Genomic DNA, 22772 nt, shown 5'->3' on the forward strand with positions numbered 1-22772 from the left:
TATGATCTCTCATTCCAAAAATAATGTTTGAATGTTTTTTGCATTTTGTTTTTGGGTTGAGTATTATATTAGTAATTTTCAAAGGTTGTTAGATATATAGTTTCTTGTTTGAAGAACTAAGGTTCTGTAAGAATAATGAAGACTTTTACTAAAACCGAAAGCACAATGATTAAAAATGCAGTTCTGGGATTTCTTGAAATAGAAATAGTGAGGCATAACATAACTGCTTGGCTCCTTTTTTAGGTTGTCTCCAATACTTTTGTTCCTACCTAGAATTAACATTTTTAGTTTTAGATTGCATCCCAATAGTTTTATTCCTGTCTTGATAACATTAAACTAGTATACTCAATGGAGTCATTAGACACCATTAAAGAGTGTAGCAGTTTCTTAAATGCTGAGATCAGGGGTGCTTCATTTAGAAGAGGGATTAAACAACTTCAATGATCATCAGGAAGAAGGAAAAAAAAAAAAGAAATGAATATTAGAAAGAAATAATATATTTTATTTCCAATTAATGTTGTTGTCAATGTCACAGACTCACAGTAGTGAGAGCTAAAATTTATAGGCAAGTCTTGCAGGCCAAGAATAAATGTTTCTATTCCAACCCTATTGCTCCTCCAAATTCCTAGTTCAATGAAATTCTAAACAAGTCATGCTTTTCCAATTCTTCAATAGTAATAGTACATTACATGTATGTTACAAAGAGATCTCTAATTTTTCCCGGCGTTGACTTCAAATATGAGATCTGAAAACCAACATAATAAAAGTTGACAATGAGCTCCAGTTTCCTGCAATGGATTGCAGTCTCCAAAGATCATAGGTAATGACAAACAAGAATCAGCGTTGGTGCACACACAAAGAATTATACACATCCTTGATCAGTCATGGCTTGAGCAATTGCCAGAAAAGCAGAGATGACTGCTCCATGTAGCAAAGCCCTGTTAAACGGCAATGAAGAAAGAGAGTGAACAATAGATCTCTTATGGTTGGGAAGGACATAACATCGGTTATTACATCTTACGTTCTCAAACAACATTTTTCCAACCATTATACCTTCCAATGCCTGCCAAGCCATTTAGGGAAGTATAAAGAATGGTCACTATATAGCTATAATATAGAATGGTTTTGGTCCAGAGCACAACTATGTAATATGTAGAGTAGAACTGATTTCTATTTTAATAAGAAACAGTGACTGCAATTTGGTGAAAGAATCTGGTAAGAACACCAGATCAGCAGCAGATAAAAACTAGTTTTTGATTCATGTACCTTTCACCAAAGAGAAAAATAAATGAGAAAAAGGCTTTCCACCTTGATTTCTTACTACTATAATGATTGTGCTTACACAGAAAAGCACTTACTCAGGGCTTTCTTTCTGATAACCAAAATCATTTGCTGCTTTGAGGGCTCTATGGAATGTCTGTTTCATCGCTTCCTGCAAGTTGATGAGCAGAGAAAAGAATCCTCACCAAATTTGGACATAACTAATAAACTTATTTGTCAAGTTAAAAAAGGAAGAAATCTCAATTAATCTATGATGGTAAACCCAAAAGAAGCCAACTAAATTCACAAGTATCATACTGACATACTGTTTGCAATTTCAATACTTCCAATTACTATAAACGGTATTATATGCTAAATACACACAGTTATCGGCAATGGACTATTACCAAGTTTGAGTTCATCTATTATATAGCTAAATTCACTGCAGTGTACATAAATACATGGCTTTTACTGAAGCAAATAAGGGGTAATGTAGCTCCAGAATAAGTCCAATTTGCAATAGTAGGACGTTGCATTGTGGTAGTACTAGCAAACTGATGAATGCTACTCTAGAATAACACACCCTTTAACAAAGACATATAAATCTTACCTGTAATTTAGATTCAAAATCCTCCGGTGACCAATGCATTACATTACACTCATGGTTTAATTCAATTTCTCCTGCAACAACCTGTAATTGTGTCATGGAATCAGCAAATAAAGTACTATTATAAATAACATTAATCAAAATCCATGCCAATATGGATGAATAATTCACAACTGTCTTAGCTTTACCATCCACCTTCAAAACATTTGGCTATTCCAGAAATAATCATTGAGACCAGTCCACAAACTCAGAGGTGTCACAAACTTAGCCATAAATTATCATCTTAAATCAGCATATCTGGCATTCGCTGTTAAAAGATGACTCTCCTGTTGAAGAGAATGAACTAATTTTTCTATTGGAATTCATTGCTCTTTCTTATAACCCTCATAATTTATCTTCAATTTTCTTTTGCATCTTTGTGACAAAAAAATTCATTTACTATCAAAGTGAGAAATGGGTGGCTCTCTTCTCCTTTGACAGCATCACATTCCAATACAGCACAATATGAAGAATCAGGCATCAGCACATTATGCATCTGAAAATGCATATATTTACTTCACAACAACTGAGGTTTTAACCATTCAAATCTAGATTTGCATATTCTTCTTATATCATTATAGAATTTATTTCATGAACATTCCTTTTGTTCAAAAGGAAAATCAAACCTATTCTGAATTTTGTGAAATAATTAATAATGAAAATTAATTTCATCAAGATGATGGAGAAAGTGAAGATCGCACCCCTCCAGCACCAGCAGCCATGGCAGGAGCAATGAGAACATTGACCTTCTTCAATACATCAACTGCTTCAGGAGTGCAAGGCATATTTGAGCCTAGTAAGATCACAATAACACATAACTATCAGCTAATAAAATTAGTACTATAAACATTTCAGATGGAAAGATATTAAAAAGTTTTGCTCTTCATATCACAGACTACTACCTTCTACAAGTATACGACAACCTGAATTAACCAAATTAAGGGCATCAGCCTGGTCAATTTCATTTTGAGAACCACAGGGTATTGCAACATCACACCTTTCATTCCAAGGTTTTGCTTCATCGTAGTACTTAGATCGAGCATAAGTCTTTGAATAATCTCTGCATACTCAAAATGGATAATAGCAGCTCTCAAGAATCACTAAAAGAAATGAAATTTACATTTGAAGTATGGAAATGATAGTGAAGAAAACACACCTCAAACTTCTTTGTTGAGCTTTGAGATCCCTCAAAAATGATATTTTCATATAATCAAATCCATCCTCATCAATCAAATATCCCTTTGAATCTGTGTCACATATCAGGTAAGGGCAAGTGATTAAAAGACGAACAGCTGTTTCAACAAACTTTTATATGCTAAGATCTTAACTATGCTGAATGTGCCACCAACTTTATTTGCTTGCACGGAGGCTATTATACATCACATAAGTTCCTAATAATAGCGTTTTCAAACTTCATTCCACAGTGCCAAAGCAAATATTTATATGTTTACTGTCCTCAGGATCATTTTCCAAAATCAAGTTAAATGATAACCAAATCAAGTGATGACCTAGATATCAAGCAATGTAAATAGAACTTCTTGGCAATAAAAAAAGATCCATGAAAAATAAACTTGAATACAACTGTAAGGCATTTTTCTGAAGCAAAATAGAATGGCTAAGGTCCTTCATGTACTTTTAAAAAAAAATACACGGGAGGAGCACAGGTTAACAAGATTAAAACACTTGCAAACAAGAAATAGACCAATTAATATCCTTAGCTCAAAGCATCAACTCTTCGTGCAACCGCAACTGTCAAGAAAAAGGCAAAAGAGGAAAAGGAAAAAAATACAAAATTAATGTGTTTTTCTGCAAAAGAGCTCATTTGGCCTCATTATGAGAATTTTTCATTGAAATTAGTGAAACCTGCATTGTGACAAAATCTTTTAAGCTAGAATGATTATGAAACCAAAGGAATTCTGTAACAGTCATTACATAACATGTGCACAGCGACATTACAAGTTATGACTTTTCTGACGTACCCGATGTGGAATGGAGAATTACCTGATACCGTAATGGGAAGAGCACCAACAGCAACAAGCTTTTCCAGAACATGCATTGCAATCTTACCAAAACCACTTACAACACATCTGGAGGAAGATTCAAGGGAAACTATATTCAAGTAAACAATTTAGAGAAACAACTAGCAGTAGTGGACTTCTACATTTGCAATAATCTACGTTTTGGTACATCAAGTGACTAACAGGTCTTTGAAAAGAAAAAAAAAAGACCATGAGTTATTCACCATAGAAAATTCCACATTTTTATATTTCCACAAATTAGGGAAAACATTACAAAGAACTACAACTTATTCTCAAGGCATCAATATGCCCTTTGAGTCTAGCTAATAATAAGAATCAAAAGTAACCTCAGTCCTTTGATATCTTTATTCAACTCTGCAAGAATAAGCTGGGTGAAGAAAACCTGCAGAAGTATGCAAACTTTATCAAGTTCGAAGCTATCAGAAAGAGATAAATACATGGAACCAACAGCACCCACCATAAAGACAAGCATTGTAACAATGAAGTAAAATAAGAATCTTTCATGGTTGCAGAGGTGCAAAGTCAGGCATCAATGCATTCACCCTGAAATTTAACTACCTACCTACACTTAAATAGTAACGAGTAGAGATGAGATATTAGTTACCAGCCCATAAGCAGTTGCTTCAGTTCGAAGGCTAGAACCTGACCAAAATATCCTTGGCCCTGTAAAACTTCCCTGCATAAGGAACAAAAGAAGACATAAAGACCACCTCATAATTTCATTCAACATTGAATTCTCACTAAATCACTTAAAACTTCCATTTCTCTAACAACTCATAAAAGTAATATAAAGGAAAATTGAGGAAATGTTACAATAGTTAAGGTCCTTAAATGACGTATAGGTTACAATGTCTATAAACATAAAAGCAGGTCTTAAATTTTTCCAGGAATACATAGTATCAGATAGTGATTTTTTAAAATCAACATGCACACAGAAATAAATTTTTGAAAATCAATATGCACACAGAAAATTTATTTCTAAATTACACATGTATCTACAAACACAAAGAGTTGTGTTGAAGTGTCAGTAAAGGGAAACTTTAAAAAATACACACACACACACATATACACTCAAAGTGTGCGTAGGTTAAATGTTAGTTTATCCTCTTAGGTCTCATAATTTTCCAAATACAACATTCAAGTTTACTATACTTTTCTATTCTGTTCAAATCGTTGAAGTCCAAATGACCATGAGCGAAACTTGACAGGTTTAGAGCAAGAAGCACACCAGAAAACACAATAAATTCATCTTTTTCCTAAAATTGTGGTAATCCAACAGCTGTGAAGAATTTCACCTTCAAAGCACTCATGACCTTTAGTCCCAGTGACACGACCATAGAAAAGAAAACAAGAGGGCACGGATGTTAAAACAATTCAAGCATTCATTCAATTTTCTAGAAATTAAATTAAGAAATCATGAAATTATTTGTCCATAGTAAGAACTGAAGAAGATTAAAAATAGAAGTTTAAGTGTTCAAAATACCTGAAAATTACCAGCTAGACGTCTATATTGTCCAAAGAGGAATCCCATTTCTCGAATACCAACTCCCATTTCCTCTGATGGAAGGTCCTAACAATATACAATGGATAATCAGATATGCCGGGCTACACATTAACAAGCATATTCAAGCAGATAAGAGCAGGTGTCTCACTCACTTACCTTGTCAGGACCAAAATAACGATATGTCTCATTCATGAAACTTTGACAAAACCGCATGATCTGCCAGCGTTGATTTCATAAACAACTGTAAGGAATTACTAGAGTTTCTAAGAAGGTCTTATTAAGGAGATTAATAAAATATGAGAAAGGATCTGACCTCATTATCACTTTTTCCTTTAGGATCAAAATCACTTCCACCTGCTGCCCCTCCTAGTTTGTAGGGTGATAAAGCATTCTTTAATGTCTGCAAAGAGGAGAAATGACAAATCTCACTTATTAGGAGATTTTAAAAGCCAAATGAGTTTGCAATTACCCATTTTATTGTTGCTGCCATTCAGACTAAGAAGTTCCTTTTATTAGCAATCAAACAGATTTTTTGTTTTCTATTTATCTTCTGCTGACATATGTTCAGGTCCTGGCCTAACCAACAAATTTGGAGTTTCCATAAGTATCAGTTACCTAGGATGCACTTAAAGGTAAAGCTTGAGAAAGCTCACAATCCGTACTAAGTTAAGAATGAGCAAATGAACATGAAACGGAAAGTGCAGAAAATACCTGTTCAAAACCAAGAAATTTGGCAATACTTATGTTCATTTTTGGATGAAACCGAATACCACCCCTACATGGACCCAGTGCCTGGTTAAAGTGTACCCTGAAGCCTCGATTGACATGTGTTTCCCCTCTATCATCCACCCATGGAACTCGAAAAATAATCATACGCTCTGGTTCTAACAAGCGCTCCATGATGTTGACATAACTGAAGTAAATCGGAGCAAGATGAGATCAATAGTACATTTGACTGAGGACTTTTTACTTCAAATAAAGAAGAGCAAATCATATATAACTTAAAACTTTTTTGGCAAAACTCACTGTGAATTTTTTGCAATCACTCTCTCTAAAGCATGAACAGCTTCTTGTACAGATTGTATGAACTCAGCCTCATGGGGGTCCCTTTTCAGTGCAGCTTCAATGATTGATCCAGCCGTTTTGGACATAAGAGCTTCAATTGAGGAAAATTTTTCCAAGGGATTGCAAAAATGAATATAAAGGTTAGATAATTAAAAATTTTCTAAGGGGGAAAAAGAAACTAAAACTATCATTTGTGATTATCAGTGTAGTTAAAGATATGCATGCTGGCATTACATAATTAAAATAGTTGTTCGAAAGGAATCTTTATCCCAGGGCTATTTAGTTATGAAAAACAGAAGGATAAGTTAAAACCTCCAATAGTTCATTCTGACAAGTTCCATTGATGCAGATGCAATATTTTTATTATGCTTTATGCTGCAGTTACTTTTTTTAAAAGAAAATTAACCAAATATTCAGAAGAGGTAGAGAATAGAGAATTGTGCAACAGCAATAACGTTTTGTAATGCCAACAGAAACAATGTTCTGAGTCGGAACGAAGTTTTAAATCTATAATGACAGAAACCATACCTCTGTCACTCATTTAAGAGTTTTAGTCGTGCACCAGCAGAAGCTTGAGAGACAACACTAATAGTCTGATTGGACTCTCATTCATACTTTTTGTTTTAAGAGTCTAAAACACCTCTAGTATTAGGATTCTAATGATGGTCATTTGAAAACTGTCCTCCAAATTAGATACTATTGCGGCTCATTCAATAGCATTAATCTAAGTTAAATGTACTTTGATAGAATGATTCAACTTCCCTATAATAGATAAATAATACCACCCTAAAATTAAAATATAATAATAACATTTAATGCTTCAGCACAACAAGATTAAAAGAGTTTAAGGCTCCTGCATAAGAGGAAGTTAAAATAGCAAAATCTAATGGCTTACGATGAACATTGTTTGCATCAATCTAATCCACATACTAATTGAGATGACTAACCTTTTACATAAATGGGTTTATCAACAACAATCTTATCCTTCGAGGCCATTTGGAGACGAAGAGCCTCCCTGTGAAGTAAACTATTGTTGTGCTCTTCCAATGCACTCATCTGCATGTTTCTGCTTCCTTCATTCCCATAAGGATTCCTCCTATGCTTTCTACCATATTCTTTACAAACAGAGCAGAATATCCTTGCTGTTCCTTCCTTCACATCAACATACGCCCACTTGTAAGTATCAGCCCATTCCTCTCTCCATCTTTTCACAACCTTCTTCTTCCTTTTTGCAGGTTGTGCCTTCAAACTATATTGATCATCATTTGGGAGTTGAGAGACAATCGGCATCTGCTTTGTTTCATCCTGCTCTTCGACAGAAGGTTCTTGTGGTGGAACACCAATGAGAGGAGTGTTGGCAAATGAAGGGTCAACATCTCCAGGTCCAATCTCCAAGTCAATCTCCTCACCAATATCCCTGACCAGATGCCTTGGTGCTTGAATCAAGTTCATGTCATCCATTGTAGAATCCATCCCTAACCCACCACCTGGTAGCAACATTCAGCATGACAATTTCACCCAACACCTTAAAGAGCTAGGTTTCCTGTCAACATAAGACACTGCATGTCTGAGAAAAAGTGTTAAATTAATCAGCATAAAGATCAAACTGATTACAGAGAAACAAAAGTTAGGACTTCTCCTCCAACTTTATGAAACTGAGATATTCTAGTCATCACTCACATAGCAGAAGAACACTTGTAGTGAGTCTGGACATTTGAAGGCAAAAAGGGTAGAGTAAACAGAAGGAAAAGAAAAGGAAGAGTAGAGGTAGCTAGTATCCTGCAACTCATTTGAGAGAGACGTGGAGAATTGAGTACAGCAAAGTAATGGGTTTATGTATTAAACTCAATGTACTCTGATTTGAGATCATTACTAAAATAAATTTCAAGACATTTAATTGGGCTCTCAAGTTGAAAAATATAGTAGAATACTCCAAACCTAAATCCTCCCATGTTGAGGAAATACAAAAAGGGAAGCTTTGAGGGGATTTATTCACCAACAAACCACTCCCCCTACATCTAAAGACCAAAAAGAAACTCCCAAACATATTAGAGTAATCCTTTCACTCTTTTTTACTCTACTCTCTTCTACTCCCCCTCCTTCCAAACCCACTGTAACTGCAAGAATTGCTTCAAGTTTTACATTTTGTTGAATTCCAGACAACATAGAACACAAAATTCAAAATTAAACCGTTTCAATTGCTTACATTTTATTTGGATGGTCAGATAAGAGATGACTACAGATAATCATATGAAATAAGTTATGACGAATGTCAATAACAAAGACAAGAGCATAAGCATAGAGAAGCTGTCATGAACTCATACCCTTCAAGAACAATTCAGGGTAGAAAACATGGTCAACTTGCCACACATAAAAATCAACTCAGTGAACATATTGTTGCACATAAAAACCCAATCTTCTTGTATCTACACTGACTTTCCAATATATTTCAGAATCTAACCAGCAAACAATCCTTGATCCTTCTGCTTGCCCAAGAAAAGGCTAAGCAAACTCTGGCAGTAAATTCAATTCTCAGAAACCGTAACTTTTTTACTTCTAAATTTCGTCAGTAACCTAATAAAAGTCACAGTATAAATACGTCAACATGGAAAATTGAAAATTGAAGCCAATCTCAAAGCAAAAAGTCAGTAAATCACCATATTCTTCAAAACCCACGAGTTCACGCACAATAAATCAATAACCCCAGAATTAAAAGAGTGATAAATTCAAAATTTTCAACATACCCAGAAGTTAATTTGAAAGTTTAAGGAATACCCAGAAGCTAAAATCAAGAGAAAAGATAAAAGTACCTTAGAAATTCTGCATAAAGGTAACAACTTTGAAAACCAACGAGCTAAATTTTACTGCCGCTTCTGAAAGTACGCACTTTTGTTTTTGTCCTGAGTCCTCTTTTCCGTTTTGTCTAACAATTTTGCTAATATATCTAAACTGACAGCGAGATCGTGCTCTTCTTGATGATTCTTAGTGGTAATTTATTCTCTGTAATTGATTTCATCTGATTATGGACTAAAAATAAATAAATGAAAATATTTGAGATTCCTGTAAAATTAGTAGAAGTATTATTTAATTAATAAATTTTTATTTTAAAAAATATTAAAACTATTAAAATTTTAATATTTCAATATATATATATATAATCCTTATAAGCTGACTCACTTTTTACCCTAAAAAAAAATTGGTGTAGGTTCGGCTTTCGACGCCCTCATGGCCGCCTCCCCGACGAAAAAGCGAAAAATCCCATGCCCATGTGCTGGTGATAATGCCGATTCAGTAGTTAAAGCCCCCAAAGCCCTGGGTGTGGAGTTAAAGAAAACGGTTGTTAAGCAATGTCAGTATGAGGACGATGGTGATGAGAGTTGTTTAGAGATAAAGAAGGTGTTGAGATTAATGGATTTTCAAAAGATGACTGGGGAAGAACTAAAGAGCAAGGTTTCTTTGTTGAAGACAATGGCAGCAGATTTCAAACCAAAATCAGTGGCTTGTTGGGGCAGCAGCGATAGAATTCCCTTCTTGTTTCTATGTCAGGTGTTTGATTTGATCTCCCAAGAGCTGTTACGAAATAATGTGAATGTTGCATGCAATATGTTAAGGACAGTGATGCAAACCGCACGTCGGGATTTGCTGGCTGCGGTTCATCTTTTAGCCAACAAGATTGCTCCCAAGCATGAAGGTGGGTCTGATTTGGGAGTTGGGGAGACTTTGATTATCAAGGCGTTAGCTGAAGCGTATGGGACAACTGAGGACCGTATCAATGACCAATACAAGATGTTAGCCAATACAAGATGTTAGGAGATCTGGGCGAAACTGCAAAAGCTATATGTCCCTCTCAACCTGTGATGTCCAAGCCCCAAACACTTACTGTTTCTAAAGTTTTTGAAACATTGCTGCTCATTGCCAAGGAGTCTGGGAGGAAAAGCAAAAAGAAGAAAATGGATTGGATTAAAGCACTTGTCATTGCTGCTGGGAATTGTGAAATTAAGTATATTATTCGTCTGCTTACCCCTAAGATAGGCACCCGAATTGGATTTGCAGAGTCAACCCTTCTAGAAGCATTGGGACAAGCTGCTGTATACAATGAGAATCCTATTCCTGAACCTATTCATTCACCCTTACAAGAGGCTGCCAAGATTGTCAAACAAGCACACTCAGTTTGTCCTGTTTATGATAAGTTAATCAGGGTGATTCTCAGTGATGGTGTATGGAGTCTTCCAAGGAAATGTTGCTTTTCCGTGGGTGTACCTGTTGAGCCAATGCTGGCAAAACCTATTGAAACAATATCTGAGATACTCGAAAGATTTGATGGCGTGGAATACTCTTGTGAGTATAAGTATGATGGAGAACGTGCCCAAATTCACTACATGGCGGATGGTAGGGTGGGGATATACACGCGCAATCTTGAACCAAGTACTGAAAAGTTCCCGGATGTTGTTATTACTGTAACAAGATTGAAGAAGCCCTTCGTAAAATCATTTGTTTTGGACTGTGAAATTGTTGCTTATGACCGTGAAAAACAAGAAATTCTTCCCTTCCAGATTCTTAGTACTCGAAGGCGCAAAAATGTGGCTGTGAATGACATAAAGGTCCAGGTTTGCATATATGCTTTTGATATGTTGTACTTTAATGGACATTCGCTCAACGAGGAACAGCTTAGAATTCGTAAAAACCATCTTTATGAGTCATTTGAGGAAGAACCAGGATTTCTTCAGTTTGCAACTGCACTAACATCAGGCAAACATAATCAGAAGGAAATAGAAAACTTTCTTGACACTGCCATTCATGCAAGCTGTGAGGGTTTAGTCATCAAAGGTTTAGATGGTACATACGAGCCTGCTATGTATTCATGTAATTGGCTGAAACTGAAAAAAGATTCCATGGAAGGTATTGGGGACTCAATGGATCTTGTACCGATTGCTGCATACTATGGCCGTGGGAAGCGCAAAGGTGTCTATGGTGCTTTTCTTCTTGCTTGTTATGACAGTAATAATGCAGAATTTCAAAGCTTATGTAAACTAGACACTGGATTTTGTAAAAAAATCCTTACAGAAGTTTCTTCCCGACTCTCTTCAAAAGTGATTCCTAAACCAAAGCCATATTACATATATGTTGCAGAAAAAGTCAAACCAGATGTATGGTTTGAACCCTCAGAGGTTTGGGAGGTGAAAGGAGGATGTTTGACTATCAGCCCTGTTTATTCTACTGCCATTGGAATAGTGGAACCTGATAAGGGTCTTTCTGTTCGATCTCCAAGCCTTATTCGAGTTCGAAAAGACAAGGATCCTGAGCAAGCTTCTTCGTCTGAGCTGATCGTTGAGATGTATCACAAGCAACTTGCAAAGTCAACCAAATGATCAGAAGATGATGAAGGGGGGGTGACTAGACTACTGGGATTGACTTACATAAGCATTTTGATTGAGCTATATTATCATTTTCCTTTTTTTATTAAGCATTTCCGATGCTATTTCTATCTTAATTTTCTTACGAACCTAATTTGCCTCTGAAAAATGTGTGACAACGAATGCCTCATTAAGTGAAATGCCAAGGTTATGCAATGGAGTAACTCACCAACTTGTTTAAAGAGTTACAGAACTAAAACAAGAAAGAAAAAAATATAATACTGCCCCTATCCCAGTATGTTAGCAAGTTGAACTTGCAATTTCATCTGATATTTTAGTCAATTACGTTCCAGAGATGATAGAGTTAAGCTATAAATCTTAATTCTCCATTAAAGGGATAACACCCACCAAATCAAGCCTGGTTTTATATACCTGTTTATAAACAAAAGAATCAACTTCAAGTGTTGCAGCAGTCAAAAGAGCTTTTGATATCAATAGCTTTCTTGGTGCCATCCATCCTCATACACTTACCAGGATTGGTATGTTATAGCCACAAATGCCTTTCTGCTATTGTATAAGACCCATCTTAATTCAAGGGATAAAATGTATTATACTCAAACTATGCCGAAGCCAAAACAATGCCTGAGCATCTTTTTTTTTTTTTTTTTTTTCAATCATTTGTATAAACTTGTTGGTTGCAAAAGCAAGATTAAAACAAGCTGTCAAAAAATTCTAGGACAAAATTGGGGCCCAAAAGCCAAAGTTCTACACGTTATACACACCCAATTTGGGTAGAGCCTATTGCACATCACACCTCAATTCCTCTAGGACCATGGAGCAGAATGTGATGTGTTCCTATCACCTTGAACCATCTATAACCATTTACAAGTGCTCCATTCTTAAAAGGGCAAAGCAACACATTACTGTTGCAAGAATGCCTGCCCTGCAAGACAATGGAGAAATAGGTTTCGCCAATTGCAGCTTAGTATGAAAGAAGAGGGTCCAATCTGTTGGACACGAAATTTGAAATAATTCACTATCAATCTATTGAATGTGACTCAGCATACTCTAGAAGCCTCTGCTTAAGGTTCTGCAATAAGGAGGAACCTCTAAATTACTAATCATGGGGAAAGAGGAGAGAAGAGACAGAGAGATTAGATGATAGTACTAGCAATCACCTTCAGTTCATGATGGAGCACAACAAATATTTTCTTCAGTCTTTTATGTCTCTGCAAATCAAAACAGTCTTGAGCTAGAACATAAATCCGAAAGGAAAATTTTCAATTTTCAAAGTTAAAGAAGATGGATACACATCACTTAGAAGTAAATAATAGGAACATTTCAGAAGCCAGGCAATAAGGCATATAATAGGTACAAATTTCAACACCCTTGCATTTCTCAATAACAGAAAATACTGATATTTTCAGACAAGATCAAAGCACCAGATACTAATGGAGACCTGGGGTTCATTAAGACTGCCACCACATTAGTTTGTGTTTATTAAACAGTTAACATTATATGCAAACTTCTTCTAGACAATGACATAATGTAGTAATTTCGACAATTATCATTATATGCAAACTTCTTCTAGACAAAGACACAATGTAGTAATTTCACTGCTGGTAAATGATATCATCCATCACTCTATTCTGCTCATCATGTCTCCTTAAAATATGAAAAGACTGATTGCTTCTCGGCTGTTTATCATATTCTTACCATTAAATCACAATAAGAAAGTCAAGGTCACGTAGGCAGAACCTTAATTTCAAATTGGCATCAATATCTAAACTTGATAATAAACCGAAATTCAATTTATCAGGCAGATAGATTAGTGAAACATTACCTCGTCAGAGGGTTCCATGTCTTAAAACATTCCACCCTTAATAAGAAAAAGGATATAGCAAATAAACTAAAGAGAAAATATATACCAGTCCGCACTGGTGATAAGACTTCAGCAATTGCTCCAAGGTCTTACAATATTTCTCCTTGTCCCTATCTTTCGAATATTTGAGGTCCTTACCTAGCTTTTCAAAGTCATTCCTGTATGTAAGAGGTTATTCCAAATAGAAGTTCATCAAACAAGTCAAAACACAAATACAAAGTGCAGTAACACCTTATAAATGAGCAGAGGAATTCTGAATAAAACCTATAGGTCTGAAGGGTCTTGTCCAAGTCGTTGTAAGATTCATATTTTTCACAAAACTCATTCATATATGCTTCATACCTAGCATAACAAACACAAAAATAGTTACTTTGAATTAGATGTCACAGTCCTCTAAAATTCAGCACAGCCACCACATTTTAAAAGAACAGATACATCTACAAATATAACTACTTACTGAGATGCATCCTTAATTGGTCCCCTGCACTCTGGCTCATCTTTTTCATACTTAACATAAGGACAAAAGTCTTCATCTGAAGAAGACCCCATTTTCTTTCGACCATTTACATTGCCATCTGTCAAAACTGTATCCTTATGCACATCAGTCACATCCACAATTTTATTAGATGTTGGTATTTTGCTTTCCTTTATGAGCTGGGACACTGATCCTCGTTTCGATTCCTGCTGTTGTGGTGCCTTCTTATGGCTTTCACCACAATCATCCAGGCCAATTCCCAGTTTGGCACTAGTTTCAGTTTGTCTGGTTTTACTAGTATCTGTCAATTTATTAAACTGGGACACAACTTCTTGTCGCTCTAATCTTGAGAGATGTTGTGGCTGCGACTGAACAACCCTATGATGCAATCTTGTTAAATCTTCAACATGATGTTCTGTTTTATGCCTGCTTAGATTGGGTGGAGATGGCTTTCCTGAATCCCAATTTGTCTTCCCAACAGGTTTGCCCCTGTTTAGATCAGGATTAAAGTTATCTGAGGTGCTTGTCCTACTGCCTGACCGTTTAAAGGAACTTTTTCTCTCAAATTGCTTCTTTATTGAAGTTTCCTCAACCAACGGCTCACGAATCTCACCGAACTCCAAGAGTGAAAGCTCTCTGTGGAGAACATTGCTTTTCCCATTTGCTGGAAATCTATCTGCAGCAACCCTGCTGTTATCCTTTGGGGAAGAATTAACATATGAGCTAGAAATTTGACCAGCATCCTTGAACTTTCCAACAGTTTCACCATGTTTCCTGTGATGGAAATCAGAGGGCACAGCATTGTTATCTCCAGCACCACCTTCCTTAGGATTTCTCAGCAACCTTTTTTCCTTCATTAAACCATCCTCATTTTGAGCGTCCCTATCTTTTTGGATTATATAACCTTCATGCACATTCTTCTCAGAGAACTTACTACCATGTCCTGTGCTCTCAGTATGTTTAATAGGCCTTTCTGCTCTATTAGTAGGTTTAGCACAAGCGCCTTGATCAGATGACCTACAACCAGATTGATGAAAATCTGAACTAGATTTTATGGGAAACACCTGATTGTATCCCTTTTGAGAACCAAAATCAGAATGTTCTTCTCTGTCACCTTTATTGATCATTAGAACAGAAGAGTTTTGGTAAAGCTTGTCTATGGGTCTACTAGGAGAAAAATTGTGAATATTCCCAAAGAAATTGGCATCTCTACTCCCAGAAGCAGGTGGTTGACGTGTGCTTTCAGACTTCAATCTTTTAGAACGTTCAGACTTCTCATCAAAGTGCTTCAGATCAGATCCTCTTTTGGATTTATCTTTGCATAACTTCTCAGAGTTGTCAGATTGTTCATGCCTCATGCCATGCTTATTGATATTTTCTGCGTCATCAAAGAGATTTCCTATGAAATTTTCACACTCCTGGAGTTCATCATGATCAGATGAAGATGGTTTTGCTCCTTCCTCAGGTTTCTCACCTTCTTTGTTAGCGTTGACAGCCATTCCAATTTCCTGTTCATCTTCAGGCAAGTCTTTCTCAATGTCAAAAGCAGCTGATCCATGACCCTCAATATCAACAGCATCAGATCCATTACCTTCAATATCAACTGCATCAGATCCATCACCATCTTGATTTTCATCCATCCCATTCTGCAGAGACCTGCCATGTTCAGTTTGCCACAGCATAGGTGATGTCAACAGTCCTGGTTGAGAGGTCTGTAACCCCTGTTTGATCTCTTTGTCATCATCACTGGTCATTATATCCACATCCTCATCAGACCCTTCCTTGCTGTTGGAAGAAGCATCGCTTGCACTGTCACTGCTACTCCCGCTCCCACTTGCTACCGGGCTCCTACTCCTGCTGTGGCTTCCACGGTCACTTCCACTATCACTGCTGTCACTGTCACTATCACTATCACTGCCACTGTCACTAACACTATTTGCTGGCCCCTCACTATTGTCAGAAGCTTTTCTCTCCCCACCTAAATCAGGTGAATGTTGTTGGATGTCAATTTGTTCTAACACATTTGATTCTACCCCAAGTTTAGAGTCTAAATGGGTCTGTTCCTCCATTTCATCATGAGTAACTTTCTCCACCAGGCTTGGTACTGAAGCAGGTGTCTGGTCATGGTTTTCTTCAGGAGCTGGAGTCTGATGACAGTTATCTTCAGGTGAACTGCAAAAATAAAGATAAACAACATTATATCGTGCTGCATGTGCTGCACAGATAAACATGTTCACTAGAATATATATATATATATATATATATATATATATATATATATATATATATATATATACACACACACATAAATACACACATACACACGGATAAGCTTTTAACTAAGCAAAAGACTAAACCAAGAATGAAGTTCTCAGGGTTCTTTAATACTTAGAAGTGGCACCAACCAATTTTTAATGTACTCATCTTTATTGACAACTATTTGAGATAATCATTAAACAGAAAATAACAAGAAGATTAAGAATAACCATAGCAACATTTAATTCCAGATAATCAAGAAAAAGATTTATGGCATGGGATTCCAAAAATTGCTTAATTTAGAGTCATCTAAACCATTATTTCTCTAAAACATAGAAGCTAAATAGAAAAAGAATCTTGGATAATTATGTTAAAAAAAAAAAAACTTATTTTGAATTTGATTACCTAAAATAGCACTACTATCTCATAGGAAAAAAAAGTCATTGTATCTTTCTACTAGATAAAAGCTAACCTATCTATATATAGGGTAAAACTTAGTTAAAGTTCTTTCAATATTAAAACCACATCCTGAGTTAAATTGCAGGCTCAACATTGAACTCACCTTGAACTTCTAACATTAAATCCCCATGCTAAGTTAAGACATGGAGTGATTTTATTGAGGAACCTAAGGAACTTTTTCAGTCCTCAGTCTTACCTATACACACACACACATATATACATATATATGATGAGAATAAGAAACATCAAGTACAAAGATGAAAAAGAACAAGAAGAGAAATCAATTTAATCATAAGATTGATCAAATCAATCCTATCGGATATGAAAATCACAGGTACCTTCCACTTTCAGACGAAGGTTTCTTCGAGCTTTCAAACTCCACTCCTGGTTTCAAGAAATATCTTCCTGGAGCTTGAAAATTTGCAATCTGATGCCCAAAATTAAAGGAAAGCATAAGATCACATATTATTCTCAAAAATAGTTGCATCAAGGATTTCCATCACTTACTTTTTTTACAATGGGCTCAATCTTTCGTGCAGAGTTAGGGATTGTATCCCCAACAGCTTTCTCCAAGGCCTGTAGCCATTTCAGAAAGAGAGAGACTAAGAGATAAAATGATCCCAAAATAAAGTAATGGACTGAAGCCAACAACATGCACTAGCAGCAACAGAGGGACAATTAATTTAAAACTTCCACTTAATCCTAGCCCTTGCCTTTAAGCTCATCCCCTTGGGATTCTCCTTCAGTAGACAGATCAGTAGACTCTGCAAGTCCATTGGCTTAGGTCCAAAGTTTCCTCTGCGCCCTGGCATCTCACACACTGCACTAGGAGCACTGGTTGGTATTTCTTTCTCAGAGTTGGAAATATTTTCTTTGCTGTTCACCTGGGGAGGCATAACATCCTCAACGCTTACATGACTCAAGGTGATATTTCCAATTCCAATAGGAGATGCTGCAGCACCAGAGTGCTCAGGTGGAGACGGTAAAGGCGAAGATGAGCGTCTTACTTTCTCACTAGCGGCTGAAATAAACCCTGATTTATAGCCAGATTTTGGAGGGGCTCCAACTACAGCTGGTGCAAGAAACATACAATGCAATAACACTTGTTAAGAAACCTAAACAGAAGAGAAAGGAACTGCAACCATTTAAAAGAAAAATCTCAATACCTCATACAGATTGTTACTTTTGGAGAGACCATGCAAAAAACATAAGGTTGTTTTCAAAATTAATTAAATGAAATTCAAATGATTTACCTTGAGGTGTCTCAACTTTCCGCTTCTTAAAGGCAGACTCCTTTATAAAATGGGACTTCCATGGACTAGCTGGAAACACAAGAGACATATAAGACGCTGAACATTTATGCTCTAAAAGGTGACATCTTTTGATCTTAAATGATCTCTAACAGCTATTACTTTCAGTGAAAAACATTTCCAATGGGCTTTTTCTTCCAATATCTTTTAGCATGTATCGAGCATGCAAGTTCTTTTTCCCTATAAAGAGTGAAGGCCATGGCTAAAAATACATATGAGAAGAATCATCCTCATTACTAAGGAATTTCATTAATGAAAAAGTAACTTGAAGATATCATCTCAAAGCGTGGGCATAAAAAAAAAATAAATGCATAAATAAAGCATCATAAGAAAATACACAAGGGAAGAGATCTTAAATAGACATAAGTCCCAGCATACCCTTGTTGTGATGCTTATTGCATTGGTACCTGTCTATATGTCAGAAAAGGCAAAAATATACTGGCTACTGGCTATGGAAAAAGAGACGGGGTGCAAACACAAAATCACAAAGAAAAACTTACCCTCAGCAGCAGCCAATTGCTTGATTTGACTCTTCATAGAAGGGTTTCCATGGTCTAATACAATGGCTCTGTCATCAACACCAAAAGAAAGAAAAGATGAAAACAATAATGTTTATATAACTTAACCCTACTACCAACAGTGACCAATGACATAAGAGTGTAACATCATAAAATATTTACAACAAATGAATAACCAGAACCACATAAAAGATAAAACAAAAGGCCAGAGTTTCTTCCCGAAACGTAATCAGGAACAAGAATCCAAATTTTTAATGCAAACTAGGAAATGGTAAAATTCGACTAAAATCCAGACTAAAGAGCTTCTTAATCAGAAGGGTTTCTGATATTATTTGAGTTGTCTCTATAATGGCAATGTGGAGAGTTATGCACATCTCCTTTCTGAATGTTCTTTTTCAGCTAGTCACCACTCAGAATTCTTAAAGAAGCATCGCAACATCAAAAATACTGCAAAAAATTGGGTGGTGAACTTTAGCTATGCTGATGATAGAATAAGCAAAGTGAGAAGAATTATATTAGCTGTTATTATGAATAGAATCTGGTATAAGAGAAACAATGGTTTACGAGGTGATTTCAAAGATCAAGTGGCTGTTTGAATAAATTGTTATTGATATTGATTTGAGACTGATTGACTGACTTACAGTGTGGTAGATCAAGACTACTATTTTTATAACCGGAACTTGGGAGGTGAGCTTCAACATGAGAAAGATCCCGTGTAATGGAAGGAGCTCTTAGAAGTTATAATGATTTAAGCAATGGTCACGGATCTCTATCCAGGAAAAGATGAGGATAGAAGTGTCCTGAAGAACTCTCAAGGTGAAGCAGTGCTTGCTTTTCCAGGAATTGGCTTGCCTACAACTGTTCCACAGCATTCATTAGAAGAAACAGAAAAGCACCCAGAGATTGCACTTCAGCATAGCATTAACCTCGTTACTGTTTCGTCAGATTCTCACAATGCTGTCAGTATTTGAAGGGAGAGTTCTTGTAGTGCTAAGAGGCTAGTCTAGGAGATTATGAAATTTCAGCTGGATTTTGATCAAAGTACAGGCAAACATGGAAATAGAGAAAAAAATTCTCCACGAAAAGGGTTGCCTTCGCTTATGCAAAAAACAGCTAAATGAAGAACTAGCTAAACTGTACTGAATGAAACTCCAGTCCAGATGCAGAAAATGGAAACCAGCTAGATACTCTCAAACAAGTGCAAAAATGGCAACTAATGTAGTGCATTAACCAGCCAAAGAAATGTCAACAGGTGTCTCCTCACATGTTGTGTATTACTAACAAATTATATGCTATAAAAATATCTACATTTTGATAAGCAACCGTTTTGGAATATAGATCTAGATCTGAATCGTCATAACTGGACATAAACAACATAAAGTACAGTAGAGAAGAGAAACAAATATGCATGCTTAGTCAAATAATGACATGAGAAAACCATCCTAGATAACATACTTGCGTGATTTATGCTTGCGTTCAGCTTCCTCAGACCGCATCTTAACATGGTTCGTGGTTGACTCATCCAAGACACGTTGAACATTCAACTTGCGCCATGCACATCCAGATTCAACAAGCAAACCATTTCTTTCTTCACCACTTTGACATTCTTCATATATATCACACAGATCACCAAATTCCCGTGACCAAGTAAACCTAAACTCCTTCCCACCAACATCAATGACCTAAAGTCGTGACAATCAATTTAAACCCATATTTGTTGTTAATTGACAGGCACTTATATGTAAATAAGTTTAAAAAAAGAAAAACGTGAGCACCGAAGAGAAAATAGGAACTTCTGTCTCCAAAAGTCTAACAGATTATGGGAACATCATTAATTCAAAATAAGAGAAGAACATCAAATCAAGATTGTTAGTGCAGCAACATCTCAAAAAAGGAGACAAAACTCTCAGGCCCTGGCCAGTTTTTCTGTATTCATGCTACAAACTTTCATAATTAAAAGGCCATCCGTCAATCATGAGAATTTTCTGCATAATTCTAAATCCACCCAAAAACAAGTAGAAAGCCACTGATGCAGTCCATAAAACATATCAACTGACAAAGGTGCCCCAGACAATATAATGCAATCAAAAGAAAATTTAACACATCCTGCACTAAATTCTAGTGCCAATGATTTGAAGGCTCCATTTACCATCAAACAGACCACACAAATAATACAACCTTTTGTTTATACATAAGAAATACCAACTTTGGTGGATAGAGATAGCCCTATTATTTTAAACCAGTTGGTTAGGTTAGTTCATTTTTCAGCAAATGCGTCTTTTTTTTCAGAGGTTTTGGTCCCTGAATAATCCTGCAAACTAACTAATATTCTCCTAGTACATGTTAGCATGTCCTCAACCAACAACAAAGTTTGTGTCTAAACTTTGTACTAAACTTTCAAATTTTGCATGCTTTATATAGTACTCCTAGTTTAAGCACCCCCTACTACATCTAGTACACAAAGACTTAAAAGCCAATATCATATTCAAAGCAGGAATCACCAAAATTCAGAAATGAAAGCTAAATCATCATATAATAAAAATTAACTAACAATGAAAGTTTGTCTATAAAGAATGAATATAATTGGTGCACAATGTAAACGTTTCAGACCCAACCCAAGACATGCTAGGGATTACACAAACAAAAGAGATACAAAATAGACCAAATACCCTCATAGCTGACTAGAATCCAGAAAAACTACAACCTAGTCGAGATAAAGACCAAGCAAACCCAGCACAGTTACAGAATTACCTGAACATCTCCCAATAAACCACCAAAATTTAAATAAAGCAACAGAACACAACCCACAATCATCCATGAAAAAATCCAAAGGAAGCACCAACATGACAAAATCCAAAACCTACCCCATAAAGTTACCCAATTTGAAATTAAACCAGGTTGAAAAACCCTATCGAGCAACTTACATTTCCATAATCAGTTGTAAACTAAGAACTACACAAACATGACAACAATTCAAAAATTCCATAACCACACACAGTTACATCCAAAGAAAAAATCAGAAACGAAAAGATAGCCAGAATAAAATAACCAAGAAAAACAAAAATATAAACTAAATTCCATAACAATTCAAAAAAGCATTATAAAAATTTTAAAAAGAAAATAAATGTAAGCTAAACCCAGAAGAGTTCTGATCAAGCAGCATTCGTTCCTACTAATTTTATCCCCATAGACCACCAAAAGTATATGTACAGTTAAGAAAACATTTTAAGGATAATATAAACCCCGATGAATTCCAATCAAGCGGAACCTTTTCCCACTAGTTTTATCCCTAAAAACAATCAACATTCGAGCAAAAAGAAATACAATTTGAAATAAAGAGCAATAAAAATTTTAAAAATTGAGCAAAACCCAGCTGAATTCTCCTTTAAAAACTCACATTCCCACTAGGGTTAGTCGGAATTGAATCAAATTTAATCCTGGCCGTCCCTCCTTGACCCTCAAGCCGCCTGATCTCCTCCACCAAATCTGGCGCCAACCTAATGATCAAAGCGAAAGCCAATGGATTGTTCCCAGAAACAAGCGAAAAGCTCTCTTCGACAGCCGGTGCAGGTCCCAAACCGCCCCCAATACCGGGACGGTTGCGAGAGGCGGAGCCGATGGAAAGTCGGCCAGTTGGGGCAGCGGAAGAAGAGCGGTGTGGCGGCGGCCGAGGGAATGAAGAGCGGTTCCAAGGACCTCCGCCCCCACGGCCCCCGCCTCCTCCGCGGCCGAGCTTCGAGGAGCCTCCGTACATTGGTTTTGAAGGAGTGGTTGACTAGATTAGTTCCGTTGCGTTATTGAGACATGTAAATTTTATTTACACATCGTATATTTACACGCATGCGTTTTCGTATTTGTACGTATATATAGAAAGAATGGCGGCGCGTGGAAAAAATGGCGGAAGAAAGAGATAAGAAAGGAGTGCATTGGGATAGTTTCTACATTTGTCATATTTTGTAGTGGGAGTTTGTAAAATGTTGGAATTGCAAAATCTCCTACCTATT

At 36.3% G+C, this 22772-nt stretch overlaps 2 protein-coding genes and 1 pseudogene across 11 annotated transcripts; 1 reads left to right on the plus strand and 2 right to left on the minus strand.

The window, feature by feature from the left end:
* Nucleotides 1–481: 481 nt before the first annotated feature.
* LOC111274606 (uncharacterized) lies at nucleotides 482–8014 on the minus strand. 2 transcript variants are annotated; one of them, XM_022859373.2, is made up of 16 exons: nucleotides 7462–8014; nucleotides 6476–6605; nucleotides 6161–6362; nucleotides 5763–5849; nucleotides 5606–5665; nucleotides 5429–5515; nucleotides 4550–4621; nucleotides 4272–4327; nucleotides 3908–3993; nucleotides 3063–3153; nucleotides 2809–2966; nucleotides 2608–2699; nucleotides 1871–1951; nucleotides 1359–1432; nucleotides 1022–1063; nucleotides 799–938 (listed from the first exon to the last, which is right to left on the minus strand). In XM_022859373.2, exons 1-15 carry the CDS (start codon nucleotides 8012–8014, stop codon nucleotides 1048–1050), a joined length of 1845 nt encoding a protein of 614 aa, XP_022715108.1. In that variant the 3' UTR covers nucleotides 799–938; nucleotides 1022–1047. The 2 variants fall into 2 exon arrangements, with proteins under 2 accessions (XP_022715101.1, XP_022715108.1); XM_022859366.2 differs by lacking the exon at nucleotides 1022–1063 and having other exon boundaries at nucleotides 482–938.
* Nucleotides 7943–22606, minus strand: LOC111274603 (uncharacterized). Of its 8 annotated transcripts, none has more exons than XR_016334194.1 (12): nucleotides 22166–22606; nucleotides 20224–20450; nucleotides 18751–18818; nucleotides 18194–18262; nucleotides 17654–18012; nucleotides 17448–17516; nucleotides 17279–17367; nucleotides 14208–16397; nucleotides 13982–14092; nucleotides 13797–13888; nucleotides 13047–13097; nucleotides 12491–12958 (listed from the first exon to the last, which is right to left on the minus strand). XR_016334194.1 is itself a non-coding variant. In XM_089755531.1 (12 exons), the coding sequence occupies exons 1-12, from the start codon at nucleotides 22520–22522 to the stop codon at nucleotides 12677–12679; spliced, it is 3804 nt and encodes a 1267-aa protein (XP_089611657.1). In that variant the 5' UTR covers nucleotides 22523–22606; the 3' UTR covers nucleotides 12491–12676. The 8 variants fall into 8 exon arrangements, 7 of the variants coding, with proteins under 7 accessions (XP_089611660.1, XP_089611657.1, XP_022715098.2 ...); XM_089755531.1 differs by having other exon boundaries at nucleotides 12491–12811; nucleotides 13797–13908; nucleotides 14015–14092; XM_022859363.2 differs by having other exon boundaries at nucleotides 13797–13908; nucleotides 14015–14092.
* Nucleotides 9698–12017, plus strand: LOC111274604 (DNA ligase 1 pseudogene; annotated as a pseudogene). Its single transcript, XR_016334195.1, has one exon. The product of XR_016334195.1 is annotated as a DNA ligase 1 pseudogene (transcript).
* Nucleotides 22607–22772: the final 166 nt, after the last annotated feature.

Source organism: Durio zibethinus, chromosome 26 (genome assembly GCF_047325235.1).
Source record: "Durio zibethinus cultivar Kanyao isolate XHJ-2024 chromosome 26, ASM4732523v1, whole genome shotgun sequence".
NCBI lineage: Eukaryota > Viridiplantae > Streptophyta > Magnoliopsida > Malvales > Malvaceae > Durio > Durio zibethinus.

Bases quoted from the DNA above. Each gene is read 5' to 3' on its own strand.
- LOC111274606 (XM_022859366.2), bottom strand. From the start codon at position 8,014: ATGTTGCTACCAGGTGGTGGGTTAGGGATGGATTCTACAATGGATGAC. The intron at 3,154-3,907 runs GTAATTCTCCAT...TATGTGACACAG, and splicing joins TCTTCCCATTACGGTATCAG to ATTCAAAGGGATATTTGATT. The intron at 1,952-2,607 runs GTGCGATCTTCA...ACACAATTACAG, and splicing joins TGGCTGCTGGTGCTGGAGGG to GTTGTTGCAGGAGAAATTGA.
- LOC111274603 (XM_089755531.1), bottom strand. From the start codon at position 22,522: ATGTACGGAGGCTCCTCGAAGCTCGGCCGCGGAGGAGGCGGGGGCCGT. The intron at 17,517-17,653 runs GCAAGGGCTAGG...AAATGGCTACAG, and splicing joins CCAAGGGGATGAGCTTAAAG to GCCTTGGAGAAAGCTGTTGG. The intron at 16,398-17,278 runs GTACCTGTGATT...TTATTTTTGCAG, and splicing joins CCTTCGTCTGAAAGTGGAAG to TTCACCTGAAGATAACTGTC.